The sequence below is a fragment of the Dermacentor andersoni genome, chromosome 1, assembly GCF_023375885.2.
Source record: "Dermacentor andersoni chromosome 1, qqDerAnde1_hic_scaffold, whole genome shotgun sequence".
Classification (NCBI taxonomy): Eukaryota; Metazoa; Arthropoda; class Arachnida; order Ixodida; family Ixodidae; genus Dermacentor; species Dermacentor andersoni.
In genome coordinates this window covers 208,484,682-208,512,481 of record NC_092814.1, presented here as the reverse complement: position 1 = coordinate 208,512,481, position 27,800 = coordinate 208,484,682, and the positions used below count along the sequence as shown (strand labels likewise).

At 47.0% G+C, this 27,800-nt stretch overlaps 1 protein-coding gene across 2 annotated transcripts in view; it reads right to left on the bottom strand.

Moving 5' to 3' along the window:
• The window catches only part of LOC126546873 (core histone macro-H2A.1-like), a 60,893-nt gene that overhangs the window by 13,068 nt on the left and 20,025 nt on the right, over nt 1-27,800 (bottom strand). Inside the window, exons 3-6 of one of the 2 annotated variants that reach the window (XM_055062999.2) lie at nt 26,925-27,179; nt 25,732-25,806; nt 5,234-5,324; nt 338-427 (exon numbers count right to left, since the gene is read on the bottom strand). In XM_055062999.2, coding sequence (XP_054918974.1) covers nt 338-427; nt 5,234-5,324; nt 25,732-25,806; nt 26,925-27,179 — 511 coding nt within the window. Of the gene's footprint in view, nt 1-337; nt 428-5,233; nt 5,325-25,731; nt 25,807-26,924; nt 27,231-27,800 lie in introns of both variants that reach the window. The other variant, XM_050194589.3, reaches the window with a different exon arrangement.

The following is a 27,800-nucleotide window of genomic DNA, read 5'->3' as shown; positions in this document are numbered from 1 at the left end:
CAGAGACACGAGTACGTCACCGTCCGGTTCGGAGGAGCACAGCGGCCGAGAGGAGAAGGAAAAACGGTGTTCTGATTAAAATTCCAGACCTTTCCGCGGCACTTAGCGATGTAAGTCTTTGCAAACACGATCGTTGGCACGCATTGTATGCTCCGAGCTTGTCAGCTAAAAATGGTAAGAGCTAGTGAGGGGCCCTTTAAAGCTTGTCTGCAGCTTGTTGGCACATTGATAAACTTGTGCGGTCTCTTTTATGCCATGAGGCTATGAGCAGCTATGTGTTTTTGATGATGTTAACTCAATCACCTTAAATAAATTTTAAAAAGAACAGTAGCTTCACCTCCAGTAGTCTCCAGAGGCCCATGAGAAGCCAGCAACTCTCTCACTTCTTGCTGGAACTCCTTACCACCTGCCTTCTCCAGGACTTGGCCTGAGGAGACAGAGAGAGAGTGAGAGAGAGAGAGAGAGAGAGGAAAACACTGTGTAACATGCTACAAGAGCATGTGGCAATGATAAAGTAGATTAGATAAAGTAGTAGTAGAAGTAGAGACCACTCTTATCATAAAACCAAAACTGCAGAAGCTCTAGTAGGCCTAAAATAATGGCGTAGGAAGAGCCGTTGAGTAGTATCTATTGTCATGTTGTAATGATGATGAAGAACTCAGTAGCAAAACTGAATAACGAAACTTACTTTTTATTGGGCTAACCTGTGTCCAGAAAAACAAGTAACAATCAAGCACAATGAAAGTGGCGAGCACAGTCGGAGATCAGCAAAAATCTTATCCTTGGGTCAAGCATTTCAGCTTTTATATACGACTCGTCGAAGGTTCCAGCATAATCACTGGTGCCTGCGTGCCCAGGGATGCTGAATGACGACACGAGCAACTCTGCCCGTAACAACCACAACAAACTTTATTGCTGTCTGCTCATTAAATTTATACTTGTAAGGTGCCGCTCCCTTCCTCTAAGCATCATCTCATAGCTGCGAACTCAAGGGCAAGGCGGCGACCACTACATATTCCTTCCCACAATAGCTACAGATTCAACCTGTGCAATGGTCTCACTGCACAACTATATCGCATTTGCATGTTAAGGCAAACTTGCTTCCACAGGCAGTCTCTGTATTTCAGGCAAGGGAGGTGTGGCCACAGGTCGAATAGGCAATGTCAAGGAAGAACTTAGTAGCAACGTTCCTGGTGATGTTGAAGCTGCTGCCCATCCTTGGATATCCTGCTCTGCTGAGAAAGGCACCAGAGGGCGACGATTCTTCTGCAGAGTGTTGCTAGGAGTCTCAACCACATACAATTGAGGTTGCTGAGCAGGGCTGACGACACGACCGCTGCAACCAATGTCCTTGATCCACACATCGTCCCCTGATTCAAGAGGACTCAAAGGGCTTGCACTGTTACGATAATTGTAGTTTTTCACCTGTTGCACCTCGGCGGTAGAATCCTGTGCCCTGATCTCCCGGTGACTTGGCAATGCCGGCAGTAGTCGTTCTGGCAGTCCTGGTAGGCGAGTTTCAAGTTTTCATCCCACAAGTAATTGTGTTGGAGAGACGCCCAAAACGCCAGGTGTATCTTGGTAAGCGAGAAGGACCAGGTATGGATCGGAGCTTTTCTCAAGTAGGCCCTTCATGCTCCGCACCAGGCGCTCTGCCTCACCATTACTCGGAAGTTATCAAAGGCTGCTTGTCTCACGGCGGAATCTGTAAGGTCGAGTGAACCCGGTGAAATCTTTGGACACAAACTGAGGTCCGTTGTCTGTCCGCACGGCGTCTGGAATCCAGAAGCGAGCAAATTAACTCTTCACTGCAGCAATGACCGCTGGTGCTGACGTAGTCCCCAGTTGAAGTTGAAGTTTATTGATATGCAAAACATAGGTACATAAATGTAATATACAGACGAGGGTCCCAAAGTAATGATACTGAAAACGGGACCCTCAGTGCGACTACTTCAGGGAATCTGGAGTAGTAATAGACGATCAGGACATTAGTTACGTCCTTTAAACTGGAACAGGTTGTTCCCAGGCATTGCCATGGCCTCTCCGGTGTAGAAGTTGGTATCAGTGGCTTAGAACGCATGACTCGAGTTTTAGCACACTTGGCACATACAGCCACAAGGTGTTTAAAATGCAGATTGCAATTTGGCGGCACTGCAATTTGACAGTGGAATACCCCTTGATGCATTTCGTGCAGTTGTGCAAGGATGTCCTAGCACTGAGTAGATGGAATGACAATATGTCGATCCAACAAAAGCAAGCCATCGTACACACTCAGTCCATCTCTTTCTATCCAGTACAGTGCTATGTGAGTTGGTATCTGTTCTTGAATGGCCAGTCTCTCTCACAATATGTCACAACTGAGGAACGCTTTCCATCCTGAGCTTGAAGATGATGGATATCGTCTAGTCGAATTGCAACTATGGAGGTAGATTCTTGAGTACTTCACCTACGTAGATTTCCAAGCTGTTAACGGCTCCCAAGGTTGGCTAGTCAAAGGGTGCTCGTGATAGTGTATCGGTCGTATTGGACTGAAGACTAGTATATCGTCTATCATATTGACAACTCCTGTAGTAATTTCTCACAATCGTGACATGAAGCATTGGAAATATTCTGGCGCTGTCGTGGTGCCGAAGGGAAGACGGCTGTAGCAACAGCAGCCAAAAGGAGTGATGAACGTTGTCAGTTATTCGCTCTCACGACAGTTTAATTTGATGGAAGTTGGATCTTGCATCAAGCTTGAAAAAGACTTGATGTTGATACGACTCGCAACTGATGTTGATATGCCCCACCAAGCTGGCCTAAGATGTCTTCAACTGTTGGCAGAATGTAGCGTTCCCACTGGTTGACCTTGTTAAGCATCATCAAATCGACACAGAGCCTGTACCCGCATGACGGCTTCGACACAACGACAGGGCCCGAACACCATGCAGCTAGCGTGGTGACTTTTCGTATGACCCCTTGGGTTTTCATGTCATCCAGTTCCTTTTTCACATGCTCAAGCAGAGGTAGGGGTATTCACCTTGGAACACTTAGTGACAAAGGACGAGCATCAGGAGAAAGGCGGATGTGGTATTCCTTTTGCACTTTCCCCAGTCCACGAAAGATTTTGGCCTGGGTTGACGGAGTGCTATCGATCGAGTTCAAGAATTGAACAACGGCTGTCTTTGATTGCCAGTAGTCCCGAAGATGTGTTGTCCGATTCTTGACAACATACAGTGTCTGCACAGTCATCCTGTTACACCACTCCAAAGTGGCAGTGAAAGTTCCCAGCAAGCGCAACCTGAGCTTCCACTTCATCCAACATGGCAGGCAATTCCAGAAAAGAAGGCAAAACTACAGTTACTTCTGCTCCCAAGTCTATTTTGGACTCTGCCAGGTGGCCATTCACACGCATGTTGGTGTACCTTGCCCGATGCATACTGAGCACGTGAAGTTCGACAGAACCCAACAGCTATTTTCGCTTCTTGGCCTTGCAAACATCTGTAAAGTGACCATGCTTCTTACAGAAATTGCATGTAGCCTTCCGTGCGGGGCATTCATTCCGTGGGTGAAGACAACGGCCACAGTAACCGCAAGTTGACTGAGTTGGCTAATTCGATTTGCTACAGTGGGACAATGCGCTTGGCGCTATCTTCCTGCGTTGCACCACGTCGAAGTTTACGTTGTGGAAAGCTGTACTCTCGCGGAAGCTTGCGCGGGAGAGACATTCTTTCTCAGCCTCCTCGTGCACACACGCATGGCACAGCACTTCTTCCACCGGAAGTCTCGTACATTGGCACAACTGGTCGCATAGGTTTTCATTCCGCAATCCCATGACAAACTTGTCGTGAACAAGGCGGTCTTCCACTTCGGGGTTTTTGTACCCGCAATGCTTGACAAGATTATGAAGCGTCGCAAAAAATTCATCGACTGGCTCCCTCCACTGCTGTATTCGGCAATGAAATCTGGGGCTTTCATAAATTTCGTTGACTGGGTGGATGAAATGCGATGCTAGCTTAGCCTTGATATCCAAAAATGAGAGGGTTTCCAGAGTTGACGCTCCCAGTGACAACAGGACGCTGCATGCTTTAGACTCCATACAATACAGAAGTGTGTGCTCCTGCACCTTGTTGATGGCTGCGTTGATACGGGCAGCGAAGATCGAATCCCAGCCATGGAGGCCACATTTCGATAAAAAAAAAAAATTCTGACCAACTGCGGTTGTTCAATGTCCATCCAAAACATGGTACAGTCAAACCTCGTTATAATAAAACGAGATATAACAAAATCAGGAATCAAGCAAAGGAAGTGAAATCCCCCTTGAAATACGCACAGAGATTCAGTGTTGTACATGCAATAACAGACATAACAAAGTAATTCTGACTCCCCTTTCAACTTCATGAGGTTTTACAGTACAGACTACGTCCGTTAAACGAGATCTACATGCAACATACCTTTAGATACAACAGACTATACTTATCACTTCGTTTGGTCGATCTTTTTATCGTTTCTGCAATCACTTCCAGGTTCCAATAATCAAACACTAAATGGTGGTATGTGCTAAGTTCTACCTTTTCACAACATAATCCGACACTAATTTAGGATAGAATTCACTTCGAACATAACAGACCTTTCTTGTTGGATTACTATGGTCTGATGTAACGAGCATAAACAGTATAAATGTGATTTTCTATTCCACCCCAATCGGAATGCGGCTGCTGCAGCTTGGGAAAGAAACGCCATGGTCACTGAACCACTGCAGCGGTTATAAGAAATGTAATTAATTAAAGGTATTCTGTTATGCCTCTAAATTCATATAGTGATCACAAGACATTACTTATTTTTACATACTGCCATCTTAGGGCAAAACACATTGATTCATTCCACTGATACATGTACCTTTTTTGTGTACTTTTCATTTGTTGCACCAATATATAGGCTTTATCAATCAATTCATGCAGTACTAATTAAGCTCATTATTGTTCAATTAAAATTGAAAGTTAGCACACATACTTGTAGTTTCTCTTTTTATTTCCTCAACCCATGCCTGGTGCTATAAGTCATGACATGATTAACCGCAATGACTACAAAGAAGCAGGGAGGAGTGCAGTGGTAAAATGGGTGACTGTTTAAGTATGCCATTGCTTGGCACACATTACGCACAAGATCTAAGTGAGCAGACACAGCGAGAAAGAAGAAAAATAAGAAAACTAGAGCAAGCAACGGTACGTGGACAGCAGGCAGAAGCACTCACCTACTTCCCCAGCAAGGGAGAAGTTTGCATTGGTTGGGTGGATGGCTGCATCAACTATCACGCTTGCCATGTCTCCTTGGATCACAGTGAGCTGCAGCAGTGCCAGACAGAATGTTACATGCACAAGGTGCCCACCCCACTATTTTTTTTTTTTTCACCTAGCAGCAACGAGTAGAACAATGTTTTATATAAGCAGGTGGAGGCTGTGACTGTGGCAATCCAGCAGTCATACATGCATTGCTATGCTGAGAAGACTTGTCTACATTCACACCCACACAGCCAGGTAAAATGGTTTTTCTGACGGGCGCCCAACCATTGAGTTTTCTTGCATGCGCTCACATACACAGTTCGATTACGCTATGGGCGTTGTAAGAGTTCGTGTCGGGCATGTCAAACGAGGTAGCTGGCCCATGCCGTCGTCAGACTCATCCTCGCTACGAACGTTGTTGAAGGAGGGAGGAACATGTTCTCATCGAGAATGAGGAGTACTGGGTTTATTTACAATATCTACATGAAGAGTGTAGAATGTTACATCTCATCAGTCTACATGCTTGAATTGAAGCACACCAAGGAGCCAAAAAAATCTGCTTAAGTCCCCCCTTCCTCCAATCGGAGCACCCAAAGTCGTCGAAGGACCCGCGTTGAGGGCGAGGGTTCGCACAATCACTCCGGAAACTTTGTTCACTGAGCACACAGAAAGAAGGGGAGCTTCGTAGACAGGGACTGTCACACTTGACTCAAACTGATGCGTCTTGGTTCCTGGGGTGACCCAGCAATTAGCTGGACCATCTGTCGAGTGACTGTGGCGGTTACTGGATTCCTTGAGGAAACGCCGTACAACACCCTTTTCGAGGAGTGTCTTGATCGTCCGTGATTGCGACAGTGAACCAACAAACAATACTCGATCCACCAAACGTATTTCGCCTTGCTGTCGCCACAGGTCTGTCTCAGGGGGACGTGTTGTTAGCCTCACGAAGTGATTCATCACAGTGGTGCAGGAGAAGCTAGAAGATCACTACCCCCGCTGGCCGATCATAACAACGTACGCACTGGTTGCTCTGTTGCAAATGAGTCGAGCGGCGGTTCCACCGATGTGGACTACTGCCCAAGTGCCGAATCGAGAATATATCTATTTCAGTGTATCTACTCTTTTTATTCTTATGTAAGTATTTATGCAAGCCCATCAGTATTTAAGAATAAATAATGCATGTTTACCCACGGAAAATATTTTTTGTTGCTTTATGGTCACTCTAAAATGCAGTAAATTTATTTAGAAATATACATATAAAGGGTTGATGTGATTGATGGAGAAATATAAAGGGTTGATGTATAAGAACAACTGAAATTTCGAACACCTTACAGCAGACCATGCGATGATTCGGACCCCAACTGCACAGTTGCATGCTAACATGGCTACAGAGTCAAGCAGAAATAGCGATATTTCCATTTTGAGACGTCCAGCACGGTCGTCGGTCTTGTCGCCGACACTCTGCGAAACCCGAACTAGTGAAGCCTAGTTAATCTAGTAGTCAACGATGGCAATTTGGTTGCATGCACTGACTGTACTTTCGGCTCTCTGCAACGACAGCACGACAATGGTTGAGATATGGGCCGCCATTTTGTGGTGATGCTTTCTCTTTGATCCTATGTAACTTTTATCATTCACTTTTCATGGCCAGCTGATCCCACTGATAACACGAGTGGAGCGTCACGTGTCACTCTGCCCACTGATGAAGCACAAGAAGTGCGAAAAGGAATAGCACTAAAGGGATTGCTAGAAAATTGCGGCCATGGAATGTCAAGGCCAAGCGCAAACGTACGTTTGCGCGCAGAAACACACGAAAAACTTGGGCCGTATTCTTGGACGATTTTGAAAGAAGCTTTCATTTGCACAAAATTTCACATGACTAGCATCGCATGTGTTGAAGGGCTGAAGCATTTCCACACTGTGATAACGTGCGTGGCAATGTGCCAAGAATGACGTGGCCCATCATATTTGTCAATTTCTGTCTAGTCAGGACTATCGGTCAGCGAATATATTCCCCCTATACAGGTTGTCCCACATAACTTGAGCCAAAGTTTTAAAAATGAAAGGCACTCCGGACGCAAGTTGGAACGAATGCATAATGTTGGCACTGGCCTAGAGTTACTCAGGCTATTTTTTATTTTCCCCTTAACTAACGGATAAGTTATGGTTAATTAATGAACATTGGCTGCAGACCCCAAGTGTGATACGCAAAGTTGTAGAGCAGCTTGAGAAACCTCTCAATAAATTGCTTCCAACATGATATATCTCACGTGATCCTTTTTTCTGCGTTCCAAAGAAAGCCCGTGAAATATGAAAAAATACCGCGTTATGGGGTGCTTGCGCACTGTTATTGTGCTGCTCTCAAGCGTGTGATGGATGAAGGTCAGCTGCAGCAAGTCTGACCCGCGACAGGGCGTTATGTCAGGTGTAGGTATCTGGGCTTTGTTACGATCGGCCTGCAGGGGTACTGCTCTGCAAAGCTATCTCAGCCCGCTGCAGGTTCTTCGATCGACCCATAGTGGTGGCGCCCTTCAGAGAACCGGCGAAGACGACAGCGCTAACCGCCCGTGAACTTCCTTCGGAGAATTGGAGACCACGGCTGCGTTAACCCACCATGCACCTCGTTCGGAGAATCGGCGACAGCAGCAGGGCTGGCTAAGTTTGGCGGCCCGTGTATTGTTGGTTGATTTGCCATGGCTTCATGGTCTCTTTGCAGCAAGAAGAGCTTCTCTAACAAAAGGGTGCTTTGCGGTACGTTTTTCCTCAGGCCCCAGGATTCGTCACAGTCTGCTGACACTCGTGGCGACTACCGGAGAAAGCCAGCTCTGGAATTAAGAGGCGCTGGCTGGGGCAAGCGTGACCACTTGGCTACGACGACCCGCTCAGCTCGGGTTCTGGGAATCCAAAGTGCGTATGTGAGTGTGTGAGCCCTCCCCCTCAAGAGGCGGGTCGACTACACCCCAACGACTGTGGACGGTCCGATTGGACTAAGGTTGGACAGGAGTTTTCCCTCCCCTAGGGATCTAAGGAGGACAGAGGCTTTTTAAGCAGCAGTTTGTCGACTGCTAGAGTGTGCTCGTGCTCGAGAAGCGGTGTGCTCGTAAGCTGTGTGCTTCGTCTTGCGTGTTTCATTTGGGAGTCACGCTAGACTGTCGAATGTATCTCTTGTTTTAATGTAAATATGTAAATAAATCATGTATGCCTAGTTACTCCCAAGTTCCTCCCTACGACCTCCAGCTCTTACAGCATGCGGCTTTTATCGCATGACGGTGCAAATGCGTGCTGCTGGCCGAACGGTGCCGAAGCGATAAAGCGTCTAAGGAGACGAAAGGGAACAAGAACATAGCATTATTATTGCGAAGCAATACTACTTTAGGTCGCACTTCAGCCCGTTCCGTGGCGAGGCGGTGGTAGGCACCATTGACCTTTAGCGTGACCTCGCTGCGTGACGTCGCACCACGTGACCTAGAGTGACGTCACACCAGCTGTGTAAAAACGGGGCCCCATCTTACGCCGTCGCGAGGCGAGGCGGTAGCCACCAACGGCGGCCTAACTCCCGCTCCTCTCACCAGGGGCGCTACGGTCGGTGTGACGTCACACCAGCTGCGTAAAAACGGGGCCCCATCTCACGCCGTCGCGAGGCGAGCCGGTAGCCACCAACGGCGGCCTAACTCCCGCTCCTCTCACCAGGGGCGCTACTATTGCTTCACAATCACCAGGCTTAACCAAGCTAAGCCACGGCCGCTTCTTTTTTTTTTATGCTTGAAATGGGCAAGAGCTGGCAGCCTGCCGACGGAGTGTAAAGGGGTTGGGTGGGGAGGCGGCGTCAGGGCTAGAATGATTTTCCGGTGACCTTCCATCCAAAAGGCGCCCTTTTGGCTGAACAGATGGCTGTTATTGCCAGAATCAATATACTTAGTAATGGATAAGGAAATAATTGAATCAAAACAAAATAATATATTGACAAAATGCAGCCTCTTGCTGTAGTTAAAATGTGACCTGTCACAACTGCTGAGATGGAACTGGTTTTATAGGTGGCATCGAAAAAAGCAAAACATAAGTTTTCTAAAAACCTAGTGCAAATCTACTCCCTATCTTATATAGGAGTCTTTGGCAGAATTTAAATTGTTGTCTTATCGCTATGAGAGAGCCGAAAAGAAAAGCAAATGCGGAGCATGCCTCACCATGTTTGTTGCTGCCATTGCAAATGCAAATATTTCACAAGTGAACATACTTTACTGCTAAGCTTACTAGGTTTTGCTATCACAGTGTGCAAGATGAGCGGATCTTGGTGCCAATTTGGTGCAGCATTCAAAAACAATGTGATAGAATATGCAGAAGCAAACGAGAGCACAGCAGCACTACATTCTAGGGTTACCAAGAACAGAAAGTTAAATACAATCGACTTTTGTTAATTCGACTCTCATGGGACCATCGAAATTGATCGAATTAACTGGCAGGTCAAATTAAAGAAACACTAAAGGCACATATTAAGTCAAGCTTAAGTGATAGATTATCGCCCGAGAACGTCCAAGGCGCCATTATCGCGAATAGAGCTTCAGTAATCGATAATTGAGGTAACATGCAGGTCAGGATTAAAGACTCCTTCACAACATTCAAGTACTAGCCTGATGACCAAGGCACTCCTCATTATAATTACATCACTAGTACTCAGTCATTTATAATAGAAAGATCATTGTATTGCATTATAATACAAAAGAAAATGCTACTTGTCCAGTTCTATTTGATTTTAGAAAAGAAGGAGTCACTGACGTTACCCTTGACAACGATGCAGGCAGTGCTTTGAAATGTGCTAAAGGTATGCGGACTCGTCAGACGAAATTTTCCTGTAAAATAAGTCTTTTCTTGACATGAAACAACTGCTGCGAGGTTTCTGAAATGGTACTTTAACAGCCCACGTCGACTTAGCATTTGTCTTTAGTGTCCCTTTACACAATATGCTGAAATAACGCCGAAACACACCACTAATTCATTTGACAGTACTTCCCCCGAGTCTAACACACCCCTAAATCAAACGCGCGCCCACTATCTATGTGCCCAAAGTAGAAAACTAACATAGAAGTTACATTAAAGCTCCTAAAAAATGTATAAATCCAATGCACAGTCAATTTTTTATACTGATGGTCGGGTTCCTAAAGTCAGCTTCGCCGCAATACTGCCATGTTATGCATCAAAGCATACGAACACCGTGACGGCTGTTTTGGTTTTGTATCTTATCGTACTGCACGGGCAATTTTCGACCCAATTTTCTTTGAAAACAAAATGCGCAAGTTAAAATCGGATAAGTACCGTAATCAGCCATTGTGAGCAACCGTTACTGCTGGAGAATCTTCCCAGGGCAGGCCTAAAATAGGCGTTTTTGATGGGAGATGATGCTTGTTCCACACATTCACTGTTCTCTAAGCTCTGCCGAGACAGACGTTGCCACTTAAGGGGTAGTTATTTGGGATCGCCATGGGGGTTTGGTGCATGTGTGGTCACTAGTCAAGTTCAAATTACCTGGCGGATGCCAATTTTAGGATCGAAATAACGAACATTTGGGCCCATAGAAATGCATGAGCACTGGTCAAGACCTTCAGTTGGGATTGAATTAACCAAACAATCAAATTAATTGGAGTCGAATTAACAGAAGTTTACTGCAGTACAACTGTTGAATTTCACTGAAAACTTGATTCCACGGGCATTATGCTGTTCACGCCATGGTGTCGTTTCATGCTGAATGCAAAGACATCACAGTGGAATTCTTCGCAAGCTTCATGCATGAACTTTCCTGGTGACAGCAGATCTGATTTAATGTAAAGGCAACTGAATTCACCTACGAGTACCTGACTTCATGAAGTAGGAACATTTTACCTTTATTGAAGGCAGCGACATGCAAAAGTAGGCGAGTATACAGCGATTTGTTATTAGACTGCAGCAGAAGAATTATCCACTGGGACAAATAAGCAACACAAAAGAGATCTCTCGTCGGCCACCGCAGCCTGTAAATAACGCACAAAAACCCTGAAGCTACTATCGACAGAGAACCACCCCTTTAAAGGGACAGTAGAGGTAAATATTGTCAAGCTAATGTGACAGATTAATGCTTGAAAACATCTAAGGCGTCAATATTATCAAGACAGAACTTTAGTAAGCGAGAAATTCAAGTAAATGTAGGACACAATTTGAGACTCTACCGGGACAGTCTAGTGCAAAGCCCGATGACGTCGTAACACCTCATCATAAGTGCACCACTAATACTCAAGCCCTAATAAAAAGATCATTGCAGTGCATTATAAGATAGAAGAAAATGCTACTTGTCCACTTCTGGTATGCGATTCTTAGAAAAAAGAACCCTCGACAATGACACAGGTGGTCAAAAAGTTTAGTTTTCCCTTGACCCAGCACCACCCGTGCTCTCACTATTTGGGTAGCTTGAGTATCATATAGTGCTGCACCTGATTTGCTGGATCGCGAAGCTCATACTAAAGAGGCAACCACATGCATGCAAAATTTAAGTGACAGCAACAAGCGAAGTGATAGACAGACTCTGTCACGTCGCAACGTGGGGCAACTACATGGATGCGACATCGTGAATAAAGGTGGCCACAAATTTTCATTGTTGGCCAAATAAATACAATCGTTTGCGCGTGAAAAAACATTGCAAATGTGCTGGGAGGCCAAGGCTTTAACCAGAGTGTACTAGATCTAGATTCAATATACTATCATCGATAGTAAAAATTCACTCCATGTCGCTGGCATTAAAGGGCCCCTCACCAGGTCTGGCGATTTTGAGCTGACAAGCGCAGAGCATACATTGCGTGATAACGATCGTGTCCGCAAAGTATTACATCGCTACGCGCCGCGCTCCAAGCCGGAGGATGACGTACTCGCGACCCTGCGCCTACATACTCAAGCCCACAGTGTGACGTCGCTCGTGGTGACACACGACTTCGAGAATTATTCAAGGCACCATCTGTTATTTGTGTGATCTGTTGCTTGAATGGACGAATTGAAGTTTAGAGAAATAATAGAACACACAAATGGAATGTTTATGTATTTTTTGTTTTACTTTGCACCGAAGCAAGAGAGATGTACTTCTGCTACGTATGCTTGTTCCCACGGTCATGCGGTCACGTGTGCAAGTACCGAAACTATGCCATTTTCTACAACGTTCCAGCGCGTGATCATGCTCTGCGATCTGCCTGTTCTGCCTCAGCATTCGTGTAGCATTGAATTATACCGCTCATGATGTGTCCTTGTGCACAGCGTGCATAATCGAGCGCTGCGCGAAACGATAACAGCTTGTGTGCAACACCGGCAATGGAAGTGCACATCGTCGAAAATAAAAAGAAGCGAGGAGAAAAAAAAAGTTAAGGCGGGGCCCGTGACGTATCTGTCATGCAATCCTCTAGGTCCAGCATGGGATAATGCAGGGAAGGAATTTCGCTTCCGAAGGCTAGATGGGGCGAGTGAAGAGGGAGTCTCGCTATGCAGTGGAGCCCACCTGCTGAAATCATGGGTTCACGGCACTGAAATATTTCTATCTCGGCTATTAAAGAGTCAACTTGAAAAATTTTTGCGGCAGAACGCTCCCTAGAGGGCATGTAACAACTTCCAGCGTATAGCCAACATTTCCTATGGGGCCTGCTGAGGGGCCCTTTAAATACTGTGGCGCACCTGGTAGCTACAAATCGGAACACTTTCGTGGCTCTTCGTGGCATCTCAGGCCCAACAGCATCAAAACATTGCCAATACTTTGTCCTCGGTGTTAGATGAGAGAAAGCAAAGGCCGATTTTCCTATTTATATTTTGCTGTCACAACAGAACGCAAGTAGCAACAGCAAATGTGGATCAAAGTGGGCAGACTGGTTGCTGTCACGTTATTACACAAACATGTGGTAACTGGTCAAAGCCGCTGCACAGATTTTCAGATGACAACGAAAATTCCTGCAAGCAGCAGAAAATGCTGTGTCCATGTGATGGCTTGGGATGCTGCCGGCTGTATTGACTCTGTTTCTGGCTCTGCTTTCTCGTTTTATGGAAAAAAATGTAGCACCAGCGCTCAGTCACCATTTCACTCGCCGATGGCAGTAAAAGGCAATGACGACGTATGCAGCTCACACTGCCTTACTTGCGGTGGGCGATTTGAATTGTACTATAAAGCTAAAAAAAAGGTGACCCCTTCAGTCACAATTTTCTTTGGAACTAAGTCTTTTCTTGGTCCGAAACAAGTGCCGAGATGTTTCAGGAATGGTATTTTAACAGTCCCCATTAACTAATTATTTGCAAGGACAGGGATAGTGAGCAGAATTAGTGAATGGCCAGAAGTAACTAGAGGATGCTGTAATGGCTGTAGTTTCCCTGCGCCTGCATGTGCCTTTAAGAAACACTGCATCAGAAAACGCCTTAGCCATGCCCGATGATAACTGTGCTGTGGGAAGTCGAAAGCTACAAGCAGCCGTCCTCAGATTAGAATCCCAACAGTTGAGACAAAAAGATGAATGAATGAATTGACCAAATAAAATGTGTCTAATAAATCACTGTATAGCTGGATGTTTATTTATTTTATATCTATTTACCCTAAAGGCAGGATGTCAACATATATTTCAAATTATATGGTAATTGCTGTCTTACTGTATCTGTGTGATGTTTAGCACTGCAAGAAATTGGAAATGGTGCAGAAAAGCCTCTTTAGTGAGTGATATCTTTGTTGCATTACTTTAAAGGCCAAATGCAACGGAATTTCAATTAGGCTAAATTGACTATAAATGCCTAGCGTCTACTTTCAAGGTAATCTTGGTAAAGCCACAGGGCTGGTAATTGCCTAATTTTGTTACTAGCAGCTATTAAATAGCGCCTATGCTGATGACCCGTGCACCTGGCAGCAATGTGGTAGCAATGCAGATATGGTGAATACTGAAGAATCATACGCAACTGTTGATCTCTCCGTTGAGCCTAGGCAGCCAGCAACATGCTTGCTCATCATCTGCGAGTTGACAGGCGTCTTTCTTGGCGCATTCTCCTTGTAGTGCTCATGATTTGAGCTGTTCGAAGAATGCCGATGCATTGCGTGAGTGTTGGGTGCTCGAATACGTACTCAAAGATGAGCGATGGCTGTGCAGTACATAACGCTGAGTAGAGGAAGGCCGAACACATCTTTCCTGTCCCAGCTTTCAGAGTGCAAAAGTGCACTGCGGCGCAGCAGGCAAGTGTGATGTGGACCAGCCAACGCGCATAAAGCGTGTAAACTGAAGTTGACAAAGCTGCACAAGCTACATCTCAACAGCACAGCCATTTTACCATCAAGATCTGCTTTGTAAATGCTTTTACAGGATGACAATAAGTAGTATAAGCCGCGATGGCCCAAGAAAACCAGTGGTCAGTTGTATTCAGGGGCGATATGCTCAAGCAATCATTTCCAGTAGTGCATCATCTTTAAGATATTTCGCACGTCTCTACATTGGACTCGTCGAAGTAGACAAGCAAAAGCCTTTCTGGCAGAGTGCCAGAAACGAGCAGGAACCGCATGCTGCATTTGTCACGAAGGAGAACACAACACAGTGGCCATGATGTAGATGCAGCGGCAAGACATGCAGGAATGCAATGCCGCCAGAGCGAACCGCTGAAGCTTTATCACGGTCGCAGTCCAGCCTGTCTGGCTGTTAGTTTACACGCACTTAGCACCGAGCCACTCTAGCCCGGTCATACCGAGCTTCTGCTAATTATCATCTTTTACTACAGATGGAAGTAGCTGTCTGATTGGTCAACTAGTCTGGCATTTCCAGCATGCGAGGTAGCAGCCGGTGAAGTCTGATACGTCATGCTGGAGACGCTAAGATCACTAAAGTTTTACCCTGCACTTTAAACGTGACCCACAGCAGCACGACACTCAGTTGTTGCCGCAGCGCAAGCACACAAGTGCACGGCGAGCAAGGGCTTCTTTGTTTGTCGAAGGCCCAAATTCAACACGCTCGCTTCAGTGAACCCGAACTGTATATAGGCAAGCATGCTGCAGGCCAGCCAAGCTGTGGCGTTCCAGCAGCTCTGGCGTGCGATAGGACATGTTCTATTCCCACATCAGCCACATGAGACTGTAGTGTCCAATTTTCTCCAATGTAGCATAACTGCACCACGAGTAGATCGTGTCGGCGTTAAGCCGGACTGCGCCTTTAGCTTGGCCACACAAATGTGTTCTTCAAATGGAGGCAGAACGCATCAAAGCTCTGCTGTTGAACGAAGACAACCAGATAGAGAAAACCAGCTGGACTTGGAGAATACTTACCATTAAAAGAACATTGCGGGCATGCAATGGCGTTAGCACAGTGCATGACAGAGCTAGCAAAGTATACCAACTCTGTGGCTAGCAGTCATGCGGGACCTGTTCGGTGATACACGAAATCGGTATAGAAGCAAGGGAAGCAGACGACCTGGGCATAGGTTCTCTACAAACTCCAAAGTAAGTCCCTTCCAGCAACTGGTAATGATGGTGTTTTATTCAGTTTTGGGAGAGGCTGCTAGGGGGCCGAGCAATGTAGACGTACCTCACATGAGCACCGGCTTTTCACCTCACAGCGACCATCAACCTCTACATTTCCTGGAAGTAACCATCGCCACAACTGCGGGAAGTCATTTGGATCACGAAGAGCTCAACTTCTTGGCAAGTGCTTCCATATCCATCCATAAAATGCTACATTTCATGCCCAGTTCGCCGGCCTCGTCATTGGCAGGAGCAAAAAGCCACGATGTTTTAAGGTGCACGGCAGGCTGTCCGTTGAATACACGGCCGACCAAAAATCGTGGATGACATGCACCATCTTCACCACCTGGCTGCCAGCCTTCAACGTGAGCATGCGAAGAGCAGGCAGGTCCATGTGCCTTTTCATGGACAACTGCACTGCCCATTGTGTGGATGCCACTTTTACGAACGTCTGACTGGTATTTTTCCCACTGAACTGCACCTCAGTCCTTCAGCCTCTCAACCAAGGGGTCATCAGAAGCTTGAAGTGTACCTACCGTCAAAGATTTATTCAGAGGCTGCTGCTGAACATAAGAGTACAAATGGCAGAGTTCTGACTGGTGTGGTTTAAACCTGTTGCCAGCTTTGCGGGTCAATGTTGCCAGACTGCCTGTCAAATTTGACGGGGAAAAACACCATCAAATGTAGCGAATGCAACGACGCCGTTTTCGAAGCGCACAGAGTTACCAGACCACACGCGCGCAGGCTCCCAGCTCCCGACAGTATCGGAAAGCTGCTGCATAACCCGCGCGGTTTCGAATCGCTTGCTTGTTGTGGGCCCTGTTCTCCAACAGTACGAAGCGCTTTCTTTCACTGCACACGCTGTGGCTGGTCCGCGCGGGACGAGGCTTTCGGTGGATCTGAAACTGACACGCGTCGCATAACACTTAGGGCGCGATATATCGCTGCGCGCTCTCGCTGCAGCGCTAGAAAAGGGTTGCATCGTCTTTCTTTGCACAAGTATAGTCTCCTGGAGATTACGCTGCTCGTAATAAAGACTTTTCTGAAACTGAAACGCGTCACATAACACTTGGGGCGCGATATATCGCTGCGCGCTCTCGCTACAACGTTAGAAAAGGGTTGCATCGCCTTTCTTTGCACAAGTATAGTCTCTTGGGGATTACGCTGCTCGCAATAAAGACTTTTCGGAAATAGAGACGCATCGCATAACTCTTGGTGCACGATATGCAACCCTTTTCTAGCGCTGCAGCTAGAGCGCGCAGCGATATATCGCGCCCCAAGTGTTATGTGACGCGTGTCAGTTTCAGAAAAGTCTTTATTACGAGCAGCGTAATCTCCAGGAGACTATACTTGTGTAAAGAAAGACGATGCAACCCTTTTCTAGCGCTGCAGCGAGAACGCGCAGCGATATATCGCGCCCCAAGTGTTATGCGACGCGTGTCAGTTTCAGAAAAGTCTTTATTGCGAGCAGCGTAATCCCCAGGAGACTATACTTGTACAAAGAAAGGCGGTGCAACCCTTTTCTAACGTTGTAGCGAGAGCACGCAGCGATATATTGCGCACCAAGTGTTATGCGACGCGTCTCCGTTTCCGAACAGTGTACTGCGAGCAGCGTAATCGTCAGGAGACTGCCTGTGCAAAGAAAGACGATGCAACCCTTTTCTAGCACTGCAGCGAGAGCGCGCAGCGATATATCGTGCCCCAAGTGTTATGCGACGCGTCTCCGTTTCCGAAAAGTCTTTATTGCAAGCAGCGTAATCCCCAGGAGACTGCCTGTGCAAAGAAAGGTGATGCAACCCTTTTCTAACGTTGTAGTGAGAGCGCACAGCGATATATCGCGCCCCAAGTGTTATGCGACACGTCTCAGTTTCAGAAAAGTCTTTATTGCGAGCAGCGTAATCCCCAGGAGACTGCCTGTGCAAAGAAAGGCGATGCAGCCCTTTTCTAACGTTGTAGCGAGAGCGCGCAGCGATATATCGCGCACCAAGTGTTATGCGACGCGTCTCCGTTTCCGAAAAGTGTATTGCGAGCAGCGTAATCGTCAGGAGACTGCCTGTGCAAATCAAGGCGATGCAACCGTTTTCTAACGTTGTAGCGAGAGCGTGCAGCAATATATCGTGCCCCAAGTGTTATGCGACACGTTTCAGTTTCAGATCCAGCAAAAGCCTCGTCCCGCGCGGACCAGCCACAGCGTGTGCAGCGAAAGAAAGTGCTTTGTACCGTCGGAGAACAGGGCCCACAACAAGCAAGCGATTCGAAAGCGCGCGGGTTATGCAGCAGCTTTCCGGTACTGTCAGGAGCTGGGAGCCTGCGCGCGTGTGGTCTGGTAACTCTGTGCGCTTCGAAAACGGCGTCATTGCATTCGCTACATTTGACGGTGTTTTTCCCTGTCAAATTTGGCAGGCAGCCTGGCAACATTGACCCACAAAGCTGGCAACAGGTTTAAACCACACCAGTCAGAACTCTGCCATACAAACACACGACGGCGGTGGACCTTTTCATGGCCCTAGAGATGGTTGCTGCAGCATGGATGACAACGAAAGCGAGCACAATCAAAAACTGCTTCAAACAAGCGGGCTTTAATAACCAGAGCCTGAGTGACCAGCAGAAGGTGGCAGTGTGTGCGCTGATGCGGGCGAACTTTCCACACTGAACAAGGCATGGGATGCGCTTCGGTGTGGACGAAACTGTGCCGGACGGCTTGGGTCTACACGACTTCCTGTCTGTCGATGATGACTTGGCTGTCCACGAGGAACTAACGGATGACGCCATAGTCAGCAGCGTGCACGGTACTGACAACAGTGATGATGGCGATGAAACCGCGACCAAGCAAGCGACCCTGTAAGATGTGCTCGACACACTCGACACCGTGCAGTCCTTCTTCGCAACGCACGATGACAACGTGACCATACAACATATTCCGAGTTGTCAGGATCGAGTGTTAAAACTCCTCCGAGGCCATGGACGGCAGACCGAGATTACGAATTTTTTCAATAAAACGGGAGTCCTTTGTTATGTAGTACCTTTTTTTGTCTGCCTTCTTTCATTTTCGCAATAACGAAATTCTCGCGAGAACGGAAAAAATTGCTGTCCCCAACGTCGTTATTGCGGGGCTCAACTGTATTAGGAGTTTGGCGCATAATACCCCCCGGGTACTGCACGCCAGGCGCATGGGCAAGACGTCCCCAGTTATCATTTTTCAAGGTGAAGAAGTACCCCACTACATCAACTACCGAAATACTATGTACGAATGTCTTCTGTAGATGAAGAAGATCGAAGTGTGCGAAATCTGCTGAAAAGTAAGCCACAGGGGCGATGTGTGCCCCATCCCGAACGAAAAATGCTGAAACTCGTGTGGCAAGCAAAACCGACTAATAGACCATGACTGTGAACTAGTGTACGCTATCTGCAACGGCAACCATCTCTCCGGCCCAAAGCAATGCAAGAAGCGTTTCCAAATCGCCTACATCATCTGACAACGACAATGGCAAAAACTCTCGGCGAAAGAACAGAACCACCCCAAAGAGGGCAGGCAAAGTATATAGCGAGAACGCCGATCGACGCAGTACAGCCAAGAAACCAATGCAAGCTTTTTTTCCTAAAGGATCGAGCAGCAGGAGCTGATCTCGATCTTACTCGAGAGTTAGTTCAACTCGGAGTGCCACCAACTCCGGCGAGTCATCGCGGAACCAGTCCAACTCCGGCAGACAGATGGCCCCAACTAACAGCGCTCCACAGGTGAGGTGGGCTAACATGGTCTCTTCTCCCAATGCTCAGTATCCTAAGATGCAGGCTTTTGAGGCAGAACTCCAACAAATGAGGCAGTTAATAGAACAACAGAGAACAAAAATCCCTAACCAGCAGGCAGAAATCGCCCGACTACAAAAAAGACAACAGGAGCACAGTCAGACGCCGCGCCCGACCCCACGGCACCGCCACAGAAACATAAGGCAGAAGAACATACAGACAACTCTTCAGACATATCCCCAAGATTCAAGAAACTCGAACATATTGTTACGATGGGGTGCGCTTATTTAAAGATGAATTGATGAAAAGGGGCCGCGCCGACACCGAGCCGTTGCAAAGACAAGCGCACTTCGTTCTCCTCTTCTTCTGTTCTCTCTGTAGCTTTAGCGTAACACTAAGGGCTGAGCCCGGTGGCCCACAGAGACGTGTTGCTGTGTCCAATATGATTACTGAACTTGCCAACCAGATGCTTCAGCAACACTAGGAGAATGGTGCCCACTTGCAACAAATAAGTGCACGTCTAGACACTCTGGAAACCAGAACCACCAACCTAGAGTCCCGGATAGCCCTGACCGAAGCCAAAGTCCTCCGTTGGCAGTTGAGATTCACCTCCACGGCCTCCAGCTCCCTTAAGGGCATGGCATCCAAAACCCTACGATCACCCATCCCTATCCGAAATCTTTAAATCGACCGCTGAATCCCCACCACCTCAACATGGCTCACACTCCTAACTACAAGATCTGGCAGTGGAACTGCCGTGGGTTTTGCCAGAAACGGGGAAACCTTCAGCAGTTTATTTGAGGCAAGGAGGCCCCGGATAACATTGCCCTTCAGGAGATGGGAGGCCATGTAAAATTGGCAGGGTACAAATCCTATAATGCTTCTGGGTCAGATTCCACCACCGCTATTCTAGTTCACAGAAATCTAACAGCCATTAAACATGATATTGAAGAAGTTGAAATGGACCACATCTTTCTTGAACTCATCCCTAAACGTAAGGAGGATGGAACCATATTCATCCTTAATGTCTACAGTAGCCCAAAGTGCCGACGCCATAAGTTTGGAACTCTATTCAGGAAGGTTCTCAGAATCTCCCAACAACAGGCCATATTATTATTAGGTGACTTTAATGCTCCCCACAGTGCATGGGGATACTGCACAGAGGTGGTCAAAGGTCGTAATCGTTGGTCGTAACCCAACAAGAGAGACTGACTCTCATCACAGACCCCCAGATACCCACCCGTATCGGGAATAGTGTCAGTGTTGACACCACTCCCGATCTAACTTTCATCAAAAAACATAGACAACTATGATTGGACTAATACAGAGGAAAGCCTCGGTAGCGGTTATTATATCACAGAAATCCACATTCAGGCTCGTCTACCCCACAAGAAGGGCAAACGTGTCATGCTTACAGAATGGGACCGCTTCCGCCAGATTCGGGAGGCAACTGCCACCGAGCATATAAACGATCTTGAGGGCTGGATCGGGGATCTCGGAGATTGGGTGAAACGCGCCACGACGGAGATCCCTGAAGACGATGGTCTGGTCGAGGTGGATAGCTGCCTCCTACACTTGTGGGAAGCCAGAAAGAGCATGCAAACCCGCTGGAAAAAGAATACACTGAACTGTGCACTCTGCATGCGCATCGCGCAAATCGTCATGGAAATCGAAGAATACGCTAACCAATTAACCAAACACCAATGGGAGAAGGTATGCGACAGCATGCAGGGACAACTCGGACTAGATAAAACATGGAATCTCCTCCGATATCTTATGGACCCAGATAAGAGTAAATCCGAGCAGAGGAAAGACCTCAATAGTATCACTCACCAAAACCAGGGCACGGACGACGAGCTCCTGACAGAGCTCAGAGCCTGGTACATAGGCACAAGTGCACAAATCCCCCACAAGCCATACGCTGGTCCGGAGAATCTTAACCTAGTCGCACCCATACTAGAGGCTGAAGTATGAGTCGTCTTGCTGAAACTCTGAACTAAATCTGCACCAGGCCCCAATGGCATAACCAATAAGACCCTCCAAAATCTAGACGACACATCTACCACTGCCCTAACAGATTACTTCAACCGCTCTTGGGAAACAGGTTCTATTCCCCCACAATGGAAGCATGCACAAATACTATTCATACCTAAACATGGTAAGCGACTACAGCTCAAGAACCTGTGCCCAATCTCTCCCACTTTGTGCGTAGGAAAACTCATGCAGCACGTCATACTGAACCACCTCCACAATGTTGCGGAGGACAAGAACCTATTCCCGAACTCCATAATTGGCTTTCGTCCTAAACTTGCCGTGCAAGACATCATGCTTCAGCTTAAACATCAAGTTCTAAACCAAATATCCAAGAATAATACCCGAGCTGTCCTGGGCCTTGATCTTACAAAGGCCTTTGACAACGTAGTGCATCATGCTATAATAGAGAACCTGCAGTACCTAGGTGTAGGCCAGAGGATTTACAACTACATCAAAGATTTTCTCAACTACAGCACAGCGGAACTAAGAATCGGGGAACTACAATCGGACAAGATCCCTCTCGGAAGTTGTGGCACGCTGCAGGGATCAGTCTTGTCCCCCTTCCTCTTCAATTTAGCAATAATCCGATTACCGGAACAACTTGATCAGATTCCGGATCTACACCACAGTCTTATGCCGATGACATCACCACGCGGGTGGCTAAAGGTAGCGATGGAGATACAGAAACCACGCTACGACAAGCTGTAGACACAGTTGAAAAGTATGTGACTGACAAAGGCCTTGCCTGCTCCCCACAAACATCAGAACTCTTCCTACTCACAGCCCTAGAAACCGCAAATCCAACACTGGGCCACCCCCAGAGATCACTGTGCAAGCCAGAGGAGGCGCGATCCCGGTGGTGAACACCATCCCTGTACTCGGCCTCTTCATGCAAGCTCACGGGCACAACGGCAGAACCGTTCATACACTAGAAGCGTGTGTCCAACAGACGATGTGACTCATCTCAAGAATTGCCAAGTGACACTCTGGCATGAAAGAAGCCAACCTCATACGGTTGGTATAAACCTTCGTGCTCAGCCGCATCACCTACATCACCCCATACCTCTGCCTCTAAGTGGCTGAGAAAGAGAAAATAGAGGGAATTATCCAAAGGGCCTATAAACAGGCTCTTGGGCTACCTATAAGAACGGCCAACGCTAAATTGCTAGTCCTAGCAGTGCACAACACCCTCAAGGAACTTGTGGAAGCGCACCTTATATCTCAATACGAAAGGCTAGCTCAGAGTGCCGCTGGTCGAAACATCCTCCAGAACCTCGGCAACAACTAGGAGTCCATGCAAAGCACCAAATTAGACATTCCTCACCATCATAGGTGCCACCTCAAGATAAATCTACTCCCTAAAAACATGCACCCCGAATTCCACAAGGAAAGGACGGCCGAACGGTCCAAAGCCCTACACTAGAAATTCCACGCCTTCAAAGACGTAGTCTATGTCGAAGCAGCACAATAGATAGAACGCAACTGTATGTCCCTCGCAGTGGTGGAATCCTCAGGTCAAATGCGCACTGGTGGTTCAATCCGAACCAGGAGCACTGAAACAGCAGAAGAGGTGGCTATCACTCTGGCAATAGCCTCCACACATTGTCATTACATTATTAGCGATTCCAGAGCAGCAGTATGCAATTTTGCAAAAGGTCGGGTCTCGGCTCTCGTAAAACACATACTAGACACCAACCAACACCCATGACCAATCCAGATCATTTGGGCACCAGCACACTCATCCCTACCCGGTAACGATGCCACCCACACCGCTGCTCAAGGACTCGCCAACCGAGCACCCGGACGGCTCAAGCTAGGATCAGAGAGGGATCGCATGGTCAGTTACCAGGAAATAACTCAGCACTACAGGTTAGCCAGGGCAGTGTACCCGCCAGCACACAAATGGCTTAACAAGCGACAAGAAGTAGCTTGGAGGTGACTTCAGTCGCACGCCTACCCCAACCCTGTAGCCTATCACTACTACTACTACCTGGACCAATACCCTAATACATGTAACCATTGTAAGGAAAAAGCAGATCTGTTCCACATTATGTGGTCATGCCCACAGGAAAATTGCACAAACCACGAAATAAGTAATACTGAGCAGTGGGAGGCCGTGTTGCTCAGCTCCGACCCTGACCTGCAGGCCAAGGTCATCAAGAGAGCTGAAGAAGCCTCCCAGGCCCAAGGGCTCGTGGCTGCCTAACCGCAAGGTCACCCGTCAATACCTTGTTTCCCAATAGAGTCTTTACTAACTCACTCGCTTCAGTTTTGGCATGAAAGATATCGATTTCTGTGAGCGTTGTGTTAAGCACCCACTCGGACTTAAAGCGTATAATTTTCCACAGAGGCTACTTTATGTCTGAATTATGTGAAACGGGGCTTTCTACTGGTCCATAATTTCATTGCAGTTGTCCTTTAAAACCTTTAAGAAGAAACACAGCTGCCGATGCAGGAGAAGCATACCTTCTTTGAACAAACAAATATCAATCTAACGCGGAAAAAATAAAAAGAAAGGCAACTTGGAAGTACACGATGGCCACTAGCTAGATGGCAGCTATTGGGGGTAAGCTCCACCACTGGAAAAGCTGGCGCCACTGTTAGCGTGACTGACGTGGCATGAGGGATCACGTGGACACAGCAGCTGTGTCGGCTGCTTCAGAAGCGCCGAAGAGAGCTGAAAACGAAAGTTTAAAGTCCCACTTGCACTGCGGTTCTGACTAAGTGGTGAGGCATTCCTGCCTTGGGTGTGTGCTTGGCAACATTTGAAAGTACTATAATAGGTAGTGGCTGCCTTTGCAGGCACGCAGCATGGTAGGCTACTGCTCGGTGCCACAGTGCTGGACGTACGCAATAGAGCCCAGTGTCGACGTAGCCCGGTGTCACACGTGGCTGCAGGGCAAGAAACTGCATGAAGATTGGCTCGCAAAACTTAGAACCGGCATACAGCCACCGGCTACAACTCAGGTATGTAGCAAGCACAGACGCAAGGAAGATTTCTGCTACGGCACCGGGACTGTGACGTTCAGTGAGTAGCAGAAAACTTGCACTGAGACGCTCGCCCGCCCGGCTAATGTCATGACGGTTTGGTCTATGAACTTGTTGATGCTAGATACTGGCAAGTTCACTGGAATGGAAAGGGATCGGTAAGAAGCACATTAAAAGAAAGGCATGGCATATGGTCATGTTTGTGTTATGAATTAATGCACTGGATTACGAAAAAGAAGCAACGGGAAATCGCACGGTGAGAAGACAGATAAACAGACACTGCAACGCAACTTGAGAAATAATATTGAGACGTCCAAGAATTTCGAAGAAAAAGATTGAATCGTCACAACGGCACATCACAGTCGCTGTATGCGTAGAAGTCTTAATTTTGCACAGCTCTGATAGCATCCACGCAACAATGGTTGCTTGTGTACTGTCAAATACTCATATTCTGCAGCCTAAATAAAGCTCACGGCACGGTGCGAAAACGCGCTCGCAGCGAAAGCGAAATATTGTGTGCGTACATGCATGCAGATGCGCAGTTGGTCGCTGCGAACCCGTGCGATCGCTGCCTTGAGGCTTCATTCTGTTATGCTCCATTTGGTTACGCAGACAGTCCACTAGAAGAACGTATTTCACATACGGTAGTTTGCTCTTAGCCTTTGCCTACCTTTCACGCAAGAAGCCGGATCGGGAGACTTCATTGCAGCGACCGCGCTCAGTGGCATTCACTGTACATATTCGGTAAAAAGGTAACGTCTATAAACTATTCTGTGCTTTCTGTCTGCCGAAGATTATTATCTTGACAGTAGAAAACTTCCATCGTTTCGAGAGTACTTACAGAAATGTCCAGGAGGCCTCTCGCGTGATCCCTCATACCAAGCAAGGGAGGGGCTTCCGACAGATGGCAACTCCTTAAGTCCTCACCCCCAATACAGTTACATTTCATGTAGGCAATTTTTTACAGTACGTTAAATATCCCTACCAGCTGCGGCTTCAAGGGGCAACATCTTTACACTTCACTTTAAGAATGAGTTTCCGTGCGAGATACTACACAGCAAACATTTTCCAAGGTGCAGTGTCCTTTTCTGTCACCCCATCCACTAACTTATGCCAGATCCCGTGCAACTGTGAAACGTAACGCGAGCAATGTATAAAACTGACATTCAAAATTTACCTGCCAGTAATCTCAACAACAAAGCAAAACGCCAAGGCCCCAACCTTTTGGCCAAGGAACAGCTTCTTCTCTGACAACACAGTGACAGAAGAGTGCAGCTGTTCTCCACCAGCTGAGTCCTAAAGAAACAAAGAAACAAAAACATTTTTCAAGCACGTCTTCAAAAAAAAAATTTTTTTTTTTAGGTAAGCATATTCACATCCATATTAACTTGTTCGAAACTAAAACAAGTTACCAAAACAATGCATATCTGTGAAGAGACACATAGGCTTCACAGGTCTTCCCAAATCATCATTACAGTTCACTAGCTTCAGGGACACAGTCAGGAACACTACTACTATCTAGCTGACAAGATCACTTACTCTGCAGCTTCTTCATACAACATCCTACCTATCTCCTTTTCCTATGACATTCACTGCATCCAAGTAACCAGAAAATCTCTTCTCGGAAAGGACATGCGGTGTAGTCCAGATGTCTGCCCCTTTCCCCAATAACCTCACTGAGAAAAGTGTAGTGTAACAGAAATGACATACTATGGTATGTTAATGCTTCTGAAGTGCACTTCCCCAATGTGATATTTTTTTGTTACTAGTATTTGTGGCTCGAGAAACGGCATGTATACCTTCTTTTTCTTGTCGTTCTGTGCAGCTAAGGACCACCACTGAGCTTTTATACAAAATAACTTTTTTGTTGTTCGCCTGTAATTACATATATTCTCAGGTTATGCAAACAAACATAAACTGGTGCAAACCAGTTTTAACCGTTAAATTTTTTTTTTTGAAGTGAAACCGGAACTGAATGGTTTATGCTGAATAAGAACACTGTTCAGAGGCACTTGCATTGATTCAAGAATATAGTACAGTATTCACAATGTTTCTACAATTTGATTGTGATGAACCCACCTCACTACTAGTGATGACAATATTCATGAAAGTATCATCACTACAGCAAGTGTGTCTTGCACAAGAGCGACAGCACGCTAATGGTGACTACTCACTGAAAGTTAACAGCAGCAAAATGTATAACAATGCACACATGCCAATATGTTTGGCATCTTAACAACAATTCACTACTTAAAGAGATGCATGTGGCTTATAAACTAAAGCACACTTTGGGAAAGACAACTTTTAAAAAAGGGGCAGGACAAACTGCCAATCTTTTTTGTCTTCTTCGACATAAACTAAGTCTTCTTCAACATAAACAGGAAGCCTAGCTACAAGCAATGCATCAAACACACCTTTCCTTTGGTCCCTTTGCCCTTCTCCTTGGTAAGCGATGATGGGGGCGGTGGCAGTTGCTTTTTGCTTGCTGCAGTGGCCGCAATTTTCTTTGGCGGTGGTGGCGCTGACACGGGCTTGGCAGCAGCCGGAGCAGTGGTGGCAGCCTGATGTGATTTGGAGGGCAGGTTGTCCACTCGCATTTGCGCCGAGGACTGGTGCTTGGGCGAGGGCATCACAAACTTGTTGCCTTTCTTCCGAACAAGCAGTTCAGGCTGGATGCGCGGCAGCACGCCACCAGAGGCAATTGTCACCCCACGCAGAAGCTGGGCACATTCAAAGATGAAGAAAAGGCAACAGTGGAACTTGTGCCCCCCAACACAGTATGTGTGAATGGTTGAGTAAGACACATGTTACTATCCCCCTAATATGCACCAACATGCAGTAAAAGTAATCTATGGCCTGTTTTCTTTACAAAGCTTTCTTTGCCTCTTCCTTTGACTTTTGCGCTGCTGCTGTTTCCTTGCACACTGCATCAGGGGGGGGGGGGGGGGGTCAGAGTGTGTATATACATGGCAGGAGGGTGGCAGAGAGGAAAGTCGAGGCCAGAAACTTGTTTGGATCTTTCCATTGCGTGGCATGTGCACAATGCCCTCTGGACCTCCCTGGGTGACCTGTGACCCCCCCCCTCCTGTGACCTTTGACCCCCCTCAAAAGCGTAGCAGAAACTGCAGCCGTAACCTTTGGACTAAGGTGCCACAATGCCTTCTGAAGCTCCCTAGGGGATGTAACAATACCCTCTGGGCACCGTAATTAGGCATAACTCCCCACGAAAGCATTGCAGGAGCTGCCACCCACTCGCCATTGCCTGCCCTTGCCTCCTTGCTTATGCACAA